The sequence below is a fragment of the Lolium perenne genome, chromosome 6 (genome assembly GCF_019359855.2).
Source record: "Lolium perenne isolate Kyuss_39 chromosome 6, Kyuss_2.0, whole genome shotgun sequence".
NCBI classification, from domain to species: domain Eukaryota; kingdom Viridiplantae; phylum Streptophyta; class Magnoliopsida; order Poales; family Poaceae; genus Lolium; species Lolium perenne.
In genome coordinates this window covers 121,869,813-121,885,054 of record NC_067249.2, presented here as the reverse complement: position 1 = coordinate 121,885,054, position 15,242 = coordinate 121,869,813, and the positions used below count along the sequence as shown (strand labels likewise).

Genomic DNA, 15,242 nt, shown 5'->3' with positions numbered 1-15,242 from the left:
CGGCTGGCCCCGCACGCGCCGCTCGCACCAATTCCTGCCGGCCCGCCCTCCACAATCGCTAGCTCGCCGCATCAATTGCTCTCCACAACGCCTTGGTCTCAACAATTGCAGTCATTTGCGCGCTCCAGTCAATCTCCAGTCAATTGCGCGCTGCTCAGTTTCCATCCGCTTCGATTTCGCGCAAAATTCCTCGGACCGGACAACAAGCCGGATAAATTTCCTCTGACCGGATCCAAACCGGGCGCCAACCGGACCGGACCCAAACCGGGCGGCACACCGGATGGTCCGGCCCAGGATCCGGTCCAACCGGCCCCATGACCGGATTTCGCAATTTTGACTGCACTTTTTGCCTCAAATTTTGACAACTTTCCGGAGTCCGTTTGACTCCAAATTTTGACAACATCCTCCAAATACTCCACATAGCTCATCTCTAATTTTTGACGATTTTTGAAGCCCAACTTTTGACCGCTCGTTTTGACCCAACTTTTCGGGCATTGACTTAATTTGCTCGGTTTTCGATTTGGAGTGCATCGGTTGTCTATTCCGCTTCCGCGCCTACATCAACACCGCGACGACACCGTTGGCACCCCGGATTCCGGCGCAACTTCGACACCGCCATCGTCGACATCATCGCAAGTTCGTGTGCTTGACACCGCCTAACCTTTTCACTAGGTATAACTTGCCCCCTTACCCCTTGTATCCAAACCTTTCTTCCTTTGCGTACCTATCCAATTGAGAGTGGCTTTCCGAGTGTTGCGAAGCATTGCACAAGTGTCACGACCGTGAGAGGGTTTGTGTGTGTGTGCGTTGTGTTGAGCAAAGCTCCGAAGCAAGCTCGATGAGAAAGATACACAAAAGAAGAAAAGTGTGACATATACATAGAGAAAAATAAAGTTTCTAAGCATAGGGAAAAAAAAGAGAAAAAGAAATAGAAAAAGAGTGTGTGTCCACCGATACAAAGGAGAAGTGCAAAGCTTGTGAGCACTAAGAGAGAAAAGAGAAGAGTGATATTTGTGCAAATCTTGTTGCTTCTCTCATATGCAACCGAGCTACCGTCTCTCTTGTGTTGGCGTGACACCGAGCTTATAGTCTTCGTTAGGACCATCTTGTTACTTAGCTCACTTCCTTGGTCACGCTAACCCCATTGATCTTCTTGTGTGTGTTTCCGTGTTTCCTTGACATAGATCACCACTTTTGACATTTGACTTTGGATCTTACCCACATTTGACAATAGACTTTTCCGTTGATCTTTTTCGTTTGCTATCCACCCCTTACCCACCACATATAGTGTTTCTTAGCCTTTTGCGTGTGCTGTGAGTGTGTGTGTGAGTAACCCCGATACATTTTGACTTTGCTCTTGACTTGAACCACTTTTCCGATACTTTCTTGATAGGTGAGATACTTGTGTAGCTTTCCTTCCACCACATACACATACACCTTACCTAGTGAGAGATATACAATATGACCCCACAAGAACAAGCCGAGATGAGAGCATACTTCGCCGAGCTAGATGCTCGAGAGGCCAAAATGACCCTCCAAGACAAAGCCGAGTGTGACGCATACTTCAAACACCTTGAAAGCAATAAAGATACACACCATGAGTCGAGTGAGGATGTTTCGATTTCTAACAACTTAACATCTACTCCTCTTGTGTTGTCTTCCTCTTTGCTAGGTTGCTCGAAAATCGATGACGCCATTGCCATGAAGATGAGGGACTCCACTATATGTGAGATGAGCGACTCCACTATATGTGAGATGAGTGACTCCACTATATGTGAGCTTGATGAGTGCCTCCACTTTGAGAGCATGAGTGATACACCAAGTGAGATGAGAGTGGTAGTTGATAGGTCATGTGAGGCCATTTCGAATTCTAACAACTTACCCTCTACCTCTAGTGTGTTTCCTTGTGTCTTATTAGGTCCCATGGATGACGAGACGCCGATCATGGAGACGATGTACATGGTGCATGAAGATGATGATATCACACCATGCTTGATTGAAGATGAACATGGAGGCCACATCGAGCCTACCTCTTCCACAACACCTACCTCAGATGAGTGGGACTACAAAGGTACCTATATGGGTGTTGATGATGCCATGGTCCCACTAATGGACATGATGATTTGTGAGTGCTTGCATGAGTTGGATGATCCTATTGCTTGCAACTTATCGAACAATTTCTCTTTCCCATGTGTTGATTGCAATGAGGACATTGATGCTTGTGTTGTGACAACCTTGCCGAATAATTGCTCTTTCCCTAGGTTTGTCGACAACAATGATGAAACTTTGAACATGTTTTGTTCACAATGCATGCAATATTCTCCCATTAATGCATCCAAAATATTGAACACTTGCTCTTTCAAATGCTTGGTTTGCAATTATGTTAATGTGCTTGTTAGTGAGATTGCCCCCATAGCTCTCTCAAATTTTGGAGACTTTGCATATATCCATGTTGAGCATGTTCCCATGTTTACCCCGCATATTCACCATATCTATTATGATGCATTTCTTAACGCTAATGGTGATGTGCAAAAGAAATGGACCATCATGATGGATGATGTGTTCATATACCATGCACACACATTGTTCTTGTTGTCTAACATGTGTGTAGGTACCCAAACTCCAATGTCAACCTCGATTGAGCACGAGTTGACAAAAAGAGCTCTTGAGAGCATGATACAAGTGAGCTCCAATGAGAGGTTTTGCCCGCACACTTCCACTACACAAGACCTCTCAATGAGAGCACACCGACACTTTGATAAGGTGACCTCCTTCTACTTGCGCCCTCTTCCTAAATCCATTGAACTTTGGCTACGCTTTGATTGCTCCTTTGCTTTTCTTGTGCTATTGATAGGGCTCTTGACAAGTGAAGGGACATTGAGGCGTTGGTGTCATCTACCTCCTCTACACATTCATGAAGACTCATCGTCGAGGACGACTCTTTTTCAAGTGGGGGGAGATGATACGGGGCGACCTTCGGTCTTATCCGCATCATGGTCATCATCAAGAACGACGCTCAAGTCCGACGTCACGGAAGCATGGAAGAGGAGACGGAAGAAGGAGACGCGTCTAGGAAGGCTGGCACCACCGCCATGGAGTGGCCGACACTGCCACCCTGCTCGACGCCGGAGGAAGACGGCACTGTCGCCATGCCTACGCCGACATCGCCGTTCCCACTGCGAAGCTCATAATATAAACCATCCCACTATGCTCTTTGTATGACTAAACTACCCCTCCTTAGTGGCTCCCTATATATAGGCTCCCACCTCCCCCTTCATTAGGTTAGAGTTGATGAACTAGAATTTGGCTCATGCCTCCACCATCCCTTTGGGATTAGGGAAACCCCCTCCTTAGATTACCCAAATCTATTGTACAAGGCACTCCTTATATGATTAGTCTCTCACACTTGTGATTCTACCTCCGGTCTCTCACTCGTGTGATTCCACCGATCGTATACCGATCTTCCTCTCGGGGATTCTACCGCGTGTCTCTCCCTTGAGAGATTCTATCGGGATAGTGGTTCGGGCTATCGGGAGTAAACCGGAATTGTATCGGGTTGGTGTGTGTTTGCGTGTGTTCATCGTGTTCATCGCCGTGTTCTTCCTCTCCCCCCGCCTTTCCCTCGGTCAATTCGTGAGATCGGGCAACCCACGTGGCCTTAGGCCGCATCAGAGGATGTCGATGGCGTCGCTTTCCCCTTCACCGTAAGCACCGGTGCAACATGATCTGCCCTCTCCCGGAGTAGGATAGAACTTTCACCTCTGCTGCCGCCTGAATAAATCTCGGGAAAAATATGGCTTAGGTTTTTTTGGCGAAACGGAGCGTCTGGAATAAAAGGGGCGGCCGAAACGATGCCCGAGGTGCGAACGAGCCTGGGTGGCGCGGCCTAACTTCCTAGCCGCGCCACCTGGTGCCATTTGCACCTCGTGGCCCCTCTCGCGTGCTTCTTTCGCTCACGGCCTTTCTTTGGGTGAAAAACTGGTTAGGTATTTTTCATTGAATTTTGTGATCCAGAAAGTCCTGAAACAAATAAAATACGAGAAATGAGGTTTTCTGTCTCCCAGGAATTAAATACCAAAGAAGGGGACTTTGTAGGAAAATCCCGAAAATCATCTAAAAATGCATAAATAACAATATACGAAGGCAAATAACAATGAAAACTAACCCTATATGTAGCAATAATGATGATGCAAAATGCACGTATTACCAGGGCGTCCAAAATCGCCTAGAGCGACGCCTTCTTCACCTAAGAGACGACATGCAAGCCTAGGCTGTCCAATCTGGACACCTTCGACCGTAGTCCAAGGCGAGCACGACGCCTTGAGGTTCCCGAGCACACCGAGGCTAATGCGGCACTTAGCGACGCCTTTAAAACCATGACCACATGCCGAAGTGCAAGGTGAATGAGGAGTAACATGCGCTGGCGCCCCAGCGCAGGCGTGCCAACGACGACATCTCGATCCGCGAGACTGCTACCTGTGGCCGTGCTGCTCTCCTCGTCCCCAAGACGGAGCGCGATGGCAATTTTATCCACGGATCCGGGTATCCACGGATATTCGAACCGCCGGGCACGGGTATGGAGGGTTGGTTGTGTCCACGGATTTCATGGGGCGGATATCCGATAATTCATGGAGCGGGCACGGGCAGAGCTTTTACTCCATGGATATTCGATGGATATCCAACTAACATGGGGGACCCACATGTCAGTGACACATGCGATTTTACCTACGATTGGCTGTCCTTTTTAGGCCCAAATCACCAAACCATTAATTTAAGCCTTAATGATTTTATACTCTAAATAATCACGGAATCGCCTTGTGCTGGTAGGGCTTCCACCGGCCGCATTGACTGTGGTTCTTCGTTGATTGCTCCGCCTCCTCGGTAATGTGATGTATTGTTGCTTTGATATTCCTATGAATTGTTGACATAATTACGGCTGAAATGTTACTGAAATAATGTCGAAATGCTGCCAAAATATTCATGTTATTGATGAAATGCAAGTGAAATATTGCAGAAATGGTACTCAAATTTTACGGGCATGGATATCCATGGATATTGAGGTATCCATCGGATTTGGATTTGGGGCGACATCCATGCCCATGGATACTTTCGTGGGCGGGGCAAAGCGGGGCCAATAGATTTGGGCATGGATCTGGTTTTTCTATATCCGTCCAAACCCGCTCCATTGCCATCTCGGAGGTGAAGGAGGAAGAGGATGAGATGACATCGCTCCTCTGCCAATAGCGCCTCATCGCAAGCAGCGACGACCCCGACGGCACGCCGGGATTCAACGCGGTGTTCATGTCGCCGCTGAACGGCCACAGTGCATGGGAGGGCAACATCGAGGTTGTGATTGCCCTCTCCATCCGTGACAGCTGCAGGCCGCTTGCCGACCTCGCGTGCGATGACGATGAAGCTGGTCCCATCGACGTGGTAAAAGACAAGCCCGCTGACCCTCGCGGCAAGCTGCCCGCCGACGAGGACTACAACTTCTTCCAGTATTACGATCGCCGCCGATGGGAGTGGAAACGGACGCACCACACACACACAAGGTGCGACGTAGCCCGCTTTAACCGGTTTGGGGTTGCAACTGGGCCGTCTTTCCATCGTGTTGTTGGTAGCAGCAGTAGCAGAGAAGAGCAGATCCGACATCCGAGCACGGGCAAAGAAAAGGCGGCAATTCTTCCCGCGAAAGCTGTATAGGCGGCGCGAAGCGGGAGGACTCATTTGCGGGAAACTTTCGCGAGCAAGCCGAGTCACGGCGACATGGGGAAGGAGATTGGGAGAGGGGAGCAGGTGGCGACGGTGCGCGCGGTGCTCGGCGAGGAGACGCCGGAGATGGACATCATCCGCGCCCTCCACATGGCCGGCGACGACCCCACAAAGGCCATCAACATCCTCCTCGACTTCCACCACAAGCTGCCGCCGCCGCCCTCCCCGTCGCCCCCGCCCCCGCCGGTCAAACCCACCGCCGAATCGATCCGGCCACCCAAAACCCCCGCGCAGTCGAAGCCGGCGGCAGAGAAACCTAGGCCCAATCCCGCGACCATCGGCGGCCGCGACCACTGGTGGCTGGTGGGGAGCGCCGAGATGGCGGGGCTGTCCACCTGCAAGGGCAGGCGCATCGCCGCCGGGGAACCCGTCAGCTTCTCTATCCCCAACTCCGCGGCCGCGGCCGCCTCGGGCAAGGGCCGTCCTGGTCGCTTCGCCCTCGCTTCCTGCACCTCGGAGATTATGCGTTTCTCAACACCGCAGCAGGGGGAGGTACATCACGGCATCACTACCCCTTCGCTGATTCTCGTATCGTGTTCGCTCCATGTATATAGTGGTGTAACAGCATGTTCTTGTTTTTCAGGTGGGTCGCATCCCCAACGAGTGGGCGCGGTGCCTGCTACCCCTTCTCAAGGAGGGGAAGGTAAAAGTTGAAGGCCTCTGCAAATCTGCTCCCGAGGTTCTTAGCATCATGGACACCGTCCTCCTGTCTGTAAGGTGTTTGATTTTTCACCCATAAGAAAATCTCTTTCATACCCATTTCTGTTGGTCGATATACATTACATCCAGTGTGGTTGTGTCCTTTGCAGTGTATATATTGACAGCGCAATGTTCCGAGATCAAAAGCAATCATTGCCCAAGGCAGCCCGTGTTGCTACTGAGGATTCCACATTCCATCCACTGCCTGCACTTCTTAAGGTCATTGGGCTTTCCCCTTTTAAGAAGGTGAGTGGTCTCATTTTGTTATATCTCTTCCTCGTACCTTTTGCTTTTCAAGAAAACACAAAAGGATAAGATGAAACTTCTACTACAAGCACACGAGTCGATTAGTACGAGTAGCCACATCAATTATACTCGAAAAACAATTACATTATATGCTGTGCACACCTGGTATGATCATTTGCAAGCTGGTATGGTCTCTTGTTTATTCTAGCACAAATTGTATTGTGAGATATCATCAGTAGGACTTGGATGAAATAACCGTCAATGAATGATGTACAGTAAAGTAGAACTGAGATATTTTACCTCATAACCATGTATCACATAATTGTAGAGATAAAGAATGTGAATAAAAGGCATCAATAGCGAAAACAAAAGGAGTTTCATATGAAATTAGGCTATTGTCTTACCTGTGTTCAAATATTTTCTGTGCCAGAACCGCATGTTCATATTCTGTTTTTATTTCATTCTACGTGAATACCAGGCAGCATTTACTCCAGAAGATCTCTATTCCAGAAAGAGACCAATTGATAGAAAGGTAAACTATTAGTGGTTTATACTCCACACTGCTATTATCATAGTAAATGCTGGCCTCACATCTGCCTAAACAGAGCAGTACTGGCGAGACAGCCACAAAGTTGACATCTGAGAAATTGAAATTGTCTTCTGGTGGAAATGAAGATGACCATGGTGAGGAGACTGTTTCAGATACTGATTTGGATGATATAATTGGAATCTCAGATAGTTCTGCACTGGAGGTAGTTCAACAACCTTATGTTTTGCCAGTTCAGATATAAGTTGGTTTGTCTTGACTTCATTAATGCTCCATTTATCCGTGAAGGAGAGGGCTCCACCTGACGCTCTGCAGTGCGATCTACGCCCTTACCAGAAGCAGGCCCTTCACTGGATGCTGCAGCTTGAGAAAGGCAGCTCCTCCCAGGATGCAGCTACAACTCTTCACCCTTGCTGGGAGGCATATAAACTTGAGGACAAGTATAGCTGGCCTATATGCATGTGCCATTTCGTTTGATTATGACTGTTCAAATTTTAAATTTACATTTATAATCCTACTCATCTGTTTCAGGAGGGAGCTTGTTTTATACTTGAATGTATTTTCAGGGGATGCCACCACTGAATTTCCTAGTACATTGCAGCTTGCTAGAGGAGGGGTAAGGATAATATAAATACTCCATCTTTGCCATGTCTGTCGGCAATCCTAGTTTGTAGAATTCAATTTGTGATGCATTTTATTAACCGAGTCAGTAAATTGCAAGATCCTGGCAGATGCAATGGGTCTAGGGAAGACTATTATGACGATAGCTCTTCTTCTTTCTGATTCGGGCAAAGGATGCATCACAACTCAGCATAGTAGTCAGATCTCTGGAGAAGCTAATGGGTTGGGTGAAATTTCTGCCCAGTCTCATGATTCTGTCAAGAATCTAGCTAGCCCATTCTCTTTTAGCAAGCTCAGGAAACCCAAGGCCCCACTGATTGGAGGTGGAAGTCTAATTATCTGCCCAATGACACTACTTAGTCAGTGGAAGGTATGGTTTTAACAGTGGCATCACATACTTTTTTCTATGTTGTATCATTTCAAGTATACACATTTAGTGTTTGTGATAACTTGGAAGATGAGCAGAGTTAGCACATTTCAAAATTTATTTTGCTAATTTCCTTTTTAAGTGCAATACTAGAACTGATGTTAATAATACTGTATTTGATATTTGAATAACAGGCAGAGATTGAAGCTCATACTGAGCCGAATTCTGTGAATATATATGTTCATTACGGCCAAAGCAGACCAAAAGAAGCAAACTTTATTGCTCAGAATGAAATTGTCCTGACCACCTATGGTGTTGTGGCATCAGAATTTTCGACTGAGGTGACCTCTGAGAACTAGTAGGATTCACCTGTCTTTCAGTGCATTACTGGTACTTTACTCTATTGGCTGTAACTTGTAAGCATAGTTTGAAAATCCAGACCGGTGATTGAATCACTGAGGCCATGGTTCAGTGGTTCATCCATCGGATCGCCGGTTCAGTGCGAACAATAACCCGTTGTATTACAAGGTAGATTGAAAAAATGGCCTGATTTCTGACGTGTACACATTATATAAGTTCAACTCCATCAATATATCACAAAATTAGGTCGGCCCAGTTAGTGGCCCTTTAGCTGGTGCTGCTTGCTGCCTTGCTGGTGGGTTGAGGTATTTATGTAGTTTTTGTTTCCGGTTTTCTGCCAAGTCAATCTTGTGATCTTATAAAACTAGATACGGTTCTGGCTCCAAGTTTTCCTGGTCGTAGTGCTGTTGCGATCCTAATTTTGAACTATGTTTGTAAATAGAACCTGTCCATGTGGTACACAACTTATTTGAATGTTTTTTTTTTTCCATCGTGTCTCCTTGTTGGAATTTGGCATATGTTACTGTTCAGTATTTATATCTTGTGTCCTGTTCTATAAATAGTACATCAACACTGACAGATACCACCTTTCATTTATGTTCCTCGTGCTAAGTTCCTGTCATGACTGAGTGCATGTTGTTTGGTCATGTTATGGTTGCATTCTTAATATAAAGTGTCACTTGGTAAAAAATTGCATGAAGTATAAAGAATGTGCAAACCACATGGACCGTATTGGCATGGGAATGACAGATATTTACCACCACTAGCTCACACTATTGCCATTTTTTATCTTTGGTCTCATTATGCAATATATTCTTTACTGATCCATGGATACCTACTACTAGGGTTCTACGGAAAAGGGTGGCCTCTACTCTGTTCACTGGTTTAGGATTGTGCTTGACGAGGCACACATGATAAAATCATCAAAAAGTTTAATATCCCAAGCTGCTGCTGCCCTCACTGCTGATCGGCGCTGGTGTCTTACTGGTACACCAATTCAGGTGAGTTTTATTGTAGATCTAATGTTACATTGTATTAATTAATTGAACCAAACACTTTGTCCCTACCAAACCAGTATGTTTGGTCAGATAAATTTTAAAGAATGTGCACTCCTAGTTTTCCTGCACAAATCCATATAAGTTATGCATTTAGTTTATGAGCTCTACTTTAATGGCAGAACAAATTGGAGGACATATACAGCCTTTTTAGGTTTCTGAGGGTTGAACCTTGGAGGAACTGGGCTTTGTAAGTTTTATCATCCACTTCCTTTCATTTGCCAGTCTTGTTCTATTTTTGGTATAATTGTGCAGATCTGGTAAAGCTTAGAATCATTTTAAAAACCATTCGAAATTGAAAATCATCTAGCCAGATAGAAGTTGATTGGACTGCTGAGAGTGAAAATCAAGGATTTTAACATGTTTAACCGTCAAATTCCTGTAAATCACATAGTAGTGGTTCATCTGTTGTCTAATGTGAGAATTTATCCGTGCAAGATGCAGCGCAGTATGTTTGGATCTATTCTCTTTTTCTGTTGTTTCAGTGATTGACACTCTTCCTTAAAAATACAACATCGACATGCTCCCAGATATTTATCCATTGTACTCCCTCTGTCCCGTGGAACATGTCGGAAGTTTGTCTATATTTGAATGTATCTAGGGAGTATTTTCTAATTACATGTTATTCAAAATTTTGACATGTTTCATGGGACGGAGGGAGTATTTCTAAACATGTTATTCAAAATTTACTAAAAAACATGTTTATATGGACCCATGAAATTGCTCCTTGCTCTGAGAAGCTATGAAGTACTTGTGATGAAAATTCATAATTGTTTTAGATAGTGATGAAAATTCAGAATATTGCTTCAATCTAAATACTTTGTTTGTATATCATTGGTCAAAATTTGGAAGTTTAACTGCACGTTTTTCTAAATTGTTATGTATTTATGAAGTAGGACTGGAGGTAGTAAGATGGCTATGCAATTCAGTATTGTTCCGCTCAGCTGGATCTTCCATTTTTGTGCAAATTAACCATGTGAACGATGATGCTATCAGAGTTGACTATTTTTTCGGGGAAACTATCGGAGTTGACTATTTCCGTGACAAATTTGAAAAGTTATTGTTTTCCCCTAATTTAATTTTTGTTGGCCATATGTTCAATAGGTGGAATAAACTTGTACAAAAACCATTTGAAGAAGGTGATGAAAGAGGCTTAAAGCTAGTGCAGACCATTTTAAAGCCAGTAATGTTGAGGAGAACAAAAAGTAGCACAGACAAGGAGGGCAGGTACGCTCAACTTTAACTTATGGAGCATCTTAGGTGATTAACTGACCGTGGTTTTTGTGCAGACCAATCCTCACTTTACCTCCTGTGAATATTGAAGTGAAATATTGTGATCTATCAGAGACTGAGAAGGATTTCTATGAAGCTCTATTTCGGCGATCTAAGGTACTCTGCTTTTAGTTTAAGAATAATCATGTCCATGTAGTGAGGCAAATTTCCAGCTTCTGGTAAAACTTGATCAAGGAACATGTTCGTTCAGAGGGACTAACTGATTGCATGCGCTCTTTTTATAGGTGAAATTTGATCAGTTTGTGGAGCAAGGAAAAGTCCTGCATAATTACGCTTCAATTCTTGAGTTGCTTTTACGCCTTAGGCAATGTTGTGACCATCCGTTCCTTGTTATGAGGTTAGTTTGTGGAAGCATAATCATATCTATCCTGTTTTCAACCTGTTTCAGCAAAAAAAACAGGCCCCAAATGAGAGCAAATAGTTTCATCTAACATTTGGCATCTGGTTTCTTATTTAATTTATTCATTTACCATTGGTCTCCTTTGATGATGGAGTTTTGTTGTTATCAGTCGCGGAGATACACAGGAGTTTGCGGATCTCAATAAGCTTGCAAAGCGTTTCCTGCATGGTGGTAATAATGCTGCTAACGGGGATTCTTCATCCCTTCCTTCGAAGGCTTACATTGAAGAGGTTGTCCAAGAACTGCGGAAGGGTGAAGGGGAGTGCCCTATTTGCCTTGAAGCCTTTGAGGATGCTGTGTTAACTCCCTGTGCTCACCGTTTATGCCGAGAGTGTATTTTTTCTAGTTGGCAGAGTCCGGCAGCAGGTCTTTGTCCTGTCTGTAGGTAGTTTACTGTTCACTCTTCAGTTGTCCCTCCGCCGCATTTTATTTTACGTGCTTCATATTGTCTGTCTATTTGATTTTACTTGCAGAAAGTCGATGAGCAAGCAAGATCTTATTACTGCTCCAACAAATAGTCGCTTTCAAATTGATGTCGAGAAGAACTGGGTTGAATCTTCCAAGATATCCTTTCTTCTACAGGAACTAGAATCTCTTCGCAGTTCAGGTGCCAAGAGCATTGTGTTTAGCCAGTGGACTGCATTTCTAGATCTCTTGCAAATTCCACTTTCCAGGTAAGATTATTGTTTGCCTTTTCATTTTCCCAGGGATTGTAGTATGTATATACTTAATCTTCTCATAATCTGAACCCAAAGACATGCAAGTCTTATGCATGTTTCTGAAAACAAGAAATATTCAGCAATTACTCACAAAGAAATGACTTGGTGTTACTGTTTACTTATAAAGATCATGAAATTTGGTCAGGCCAACAACTCTGAGTTCTTCTGCTGGTGTCTATTATGCAGATTATCTATTCTGGGCTGCTAAAGACCTAGTTTCCTGTAGTTTGGCACAATCATGTCTCCCTGCTTTAAAAACTCATTGGAGTATCAACTATATATATGACGTTAGTGTACTGTACAACACTACATATTTTAGGATATGGTCCTTGGATGCTGTAATTGGATTGTAAATTATAGGGTTAATGATCGGCTTCAACCAATTACAGGAAAGGTTCAGACTTCAAAGGTTTGTTTGAACTAAACAATCATCAGCCGTTGTAAGACATGTTTCTTAAAGGTCCTGATCTGCATTACGGTGCTGCATGCAGTTGTGGATTACTTAGGGTTAACGTGCTCATGATCTGTTGCAGATTTTCCAGTTCTGTCTTTACTGTAGGATTTATTCACGAAGCTTTTGTATGACAGGCATGGCTTCTCGTTTACTAGACTGGATGGGACCTTAACTCTTCAGCAGAGAGAGAAAGTAATCAATGAGTTTTCTAATGACAAGAGCATTCTGGTATGTTCTTTTCTGTTTCTTGACCTCGGTCCTTTCTATATAAGTTTTTCGTGATAAATTGAAATATATGGGCAGTATCATATAGTAGTATCATGCAATGAAACTGATATATTATACCACCTCTAATGCATGGTGTCATGTAGTAGTATCAGTCTCCTTGTATTTATTAATTTGTAGAATCTCAATGCAATCTATTGGACATTTATTTTTCTAGTTCTACGTGTGGATACACTATCTACTCCCTCTGTCTCGGTTTAACAGGCGCGCATAGTTTAAGACAAAGTCTGATCATTAATTTGGTCAACAAAATATAAATTATATGTCTACAAAATCTATACCATTAGATTTGTATTAAAAAGGGTTTCGAATAATATAACTTTTTTAACATATATTTCATATTTAATTGACCAAAATAATGGTTAAACTATTTTTTTGAACAACGTGCACGCCTATTAAACCGAGACGAGGAAGTACCTATGATACCACTATGATCTCTCTCATCATTAATTGATACATCAACTTTTTGCATGCATGCCTACGATACCCCCATTGTGGATAGTCTATGGCTAGTCTAAAAATGTTAAGACATCGTGCTTTTAATGTATACAGGTTTTACTAATGTCCCTGAAGGCCGGTGGTGTTGGGATAAACCTTACTGCTGCATCTAATGCATTTGTCATGGTATATTTCCATCAAACCATTGTTTGAACTTATAGATTGGAACATTTTTCACTACATTGCCTACTTATAACATCCTTCATAAGAGGGGTCCAAGTTTTTAATTTCTTTCAGGTTCTAATCCATTGTTTTTGTATGCCTATCTTCACTGTTTATAATTTACTAAAAGTTTTGCTTTGGTACACCCTTTTATTAGAAGTTCATGAATCTTGGAGGAAAGGCCACAATTAATGAGCATGGGGACATTTTATGGTGCAGTTACACTAATAAGGACCATTAATTCAGCACTATCCATTTTTGAATAGTACTGTTGTTTCTTATAGCAGTTGGTTCTAGGCTATCAGTGACTATGCAAAGTTAATGCAGACTTCGCACTTTGTACAGATTAAGCCTGCAAAAACAATACCATTGAAGCACAGCTATAGGAAAGTAAGGAAAGTTGTTAAAAAAAAAGGAAAAGTGCAGCGAGCCAATCAACGCCTATTTCTTACTACTGCCTTATTACTATAGATTCTGTGTAAAAGAATAGAATCGCTTCTCTAGATCTGTATAGATTCGTAGAACTTAATGGATATACTCATTAATGCTTAAGAAAATCTGACAATTTTTTAGTAACGCGTTGATAATATGTTCCTTTTCTGATGGGCACACAAAAAGTAAGAAAATTATGATCCTTGTAAACCGTTACACGTGGTATGAAGTAGAGAAGCTATCTTCCTGTTGTAATGTACTTAAGTTAGCATAGGTAGAAAACAATAAAACTTCCCAGCAGTCAGTCTGGGGGTGAAGCTTCTTATTTATGGGTTTGCATGTAGTCTAGATGGGGTGCTGGCATTACTGTTTTGTGATTAATCTATGCATTTTCATCCTATTTTCTTGGTGCAATATTTTTTCCTTCAGGACCCTTGGTGGAATCCTGCTGTGGAAGAACAAGCTGTCATGCGCATCCATCGAATTGGTCAAACAAAGAGCGTTTCTATCAAAAGGTTCATTGTCAAGGTACATTATAAGAGGGTGTTATTGGAATAGAGGGCAGCTGGCAACCTTACGTGAAAATTTTCATCACACTATTAATTTTCCTACCATTGCACAGGGCACTGTTGAGGAACGAATGGAATCTGTGCAGGCTCGTAAGCAGCGAATGATTTCTGGAGCGTTGACGGACGACGAATTCCGCACTTCACGTCTAGAAGAACTGAAGATGCTTTTCTCTTAAGGAAACACAAGGGTTTCCCATAAGCATTCTTGGGGCGTTTGCATCCATATCTGACAACCTAACACAGTAACATGGGATGCTTGCTGATTTTTTGCCCAGATGTCAAGAGAGGAAGGCAAGAACGAAGCGGTAAGAAAATCCTGTAGGTTGCCGTCCATGTATTTTTGTATGGAAATTCTTACAACCCAATGTAGCTCTTCTGCTCTACAAAAGAAAATTTAATCTGAGTTGATGTAGGCTTGATTTTGTGTATATATGCAGATGGATTTGAAAAAATCGAGAGTTGACAAGAGAAAAGGTTCTACATATGTATATAATAACCAAAACGCCACATATTCCAAGTCCAGCTGTAGTCATACACGTATTTTCACTCATTCCAACACTGAAGTTGTTGGCAGATGAAATACATATGTTCCTAGTTCAAGAACGCATAGAGTAGACCATGTGGTCAGGACTGTACAGTCGTAGACACAAAAAAATTGGTAATAAAAATGAGGTACCAATTACTGATTCCTCAAATATTAATCTATCAGCAGTTTAATTTACAGACAATAACCATCGTTGGTTAAGGCCGTGGCTGTAGACGG

The 15,242-nt window shown here is 43.3% G+C and overlaps 1 protein-coding gene across 1 annotated transcript; it reads left to right on the top strand.

Annotated features, from left to right (window-relative positions):
* The first annotated feature begins 5,581 nt into the window (after window positions 1-5,581).
* Window positions 5,582-14,961, top strand: LOC127334668 (DNA repair protein RAD5A). Its single transcript, XM_051361188.2, has 20 exons — window positions 5,582-6,264; window positions 6,356-6,489; window positions 6,582-6,717; window positions 7,196-7,249; window positions 7,323-7,469; window positions 7,553-7,704; window positions 7,796-7,880; window positions 7,986-8,255; window positions 8,447-8,593; window positions 9,458-9,613; window positions 9,790-9,857; window positions 10,772-10,894; window positions 10,957-11,056; window positions 11,185-11,297; window positions 11,470-11,745; window positions 11,834-12,034; window positions 12,668-12,761; window positions 13,371-13,442; window positions 14,340-14,438; window positions 14,533-14,961. Exons 1-20 carry the CDS (start codon window positions 5,767-5,769, stop codon window positions 14,653-14,655), a joined length of 3,048 nt encoding a protein of 1,015 aa, XP_051217148.1. The 5' UTR covers window positions 5,582-5,766; the 3' UTR covers window positions 14,656-14,961.
* Window positions 14,962-15,242: the final 281 nt, after the last annotated feature.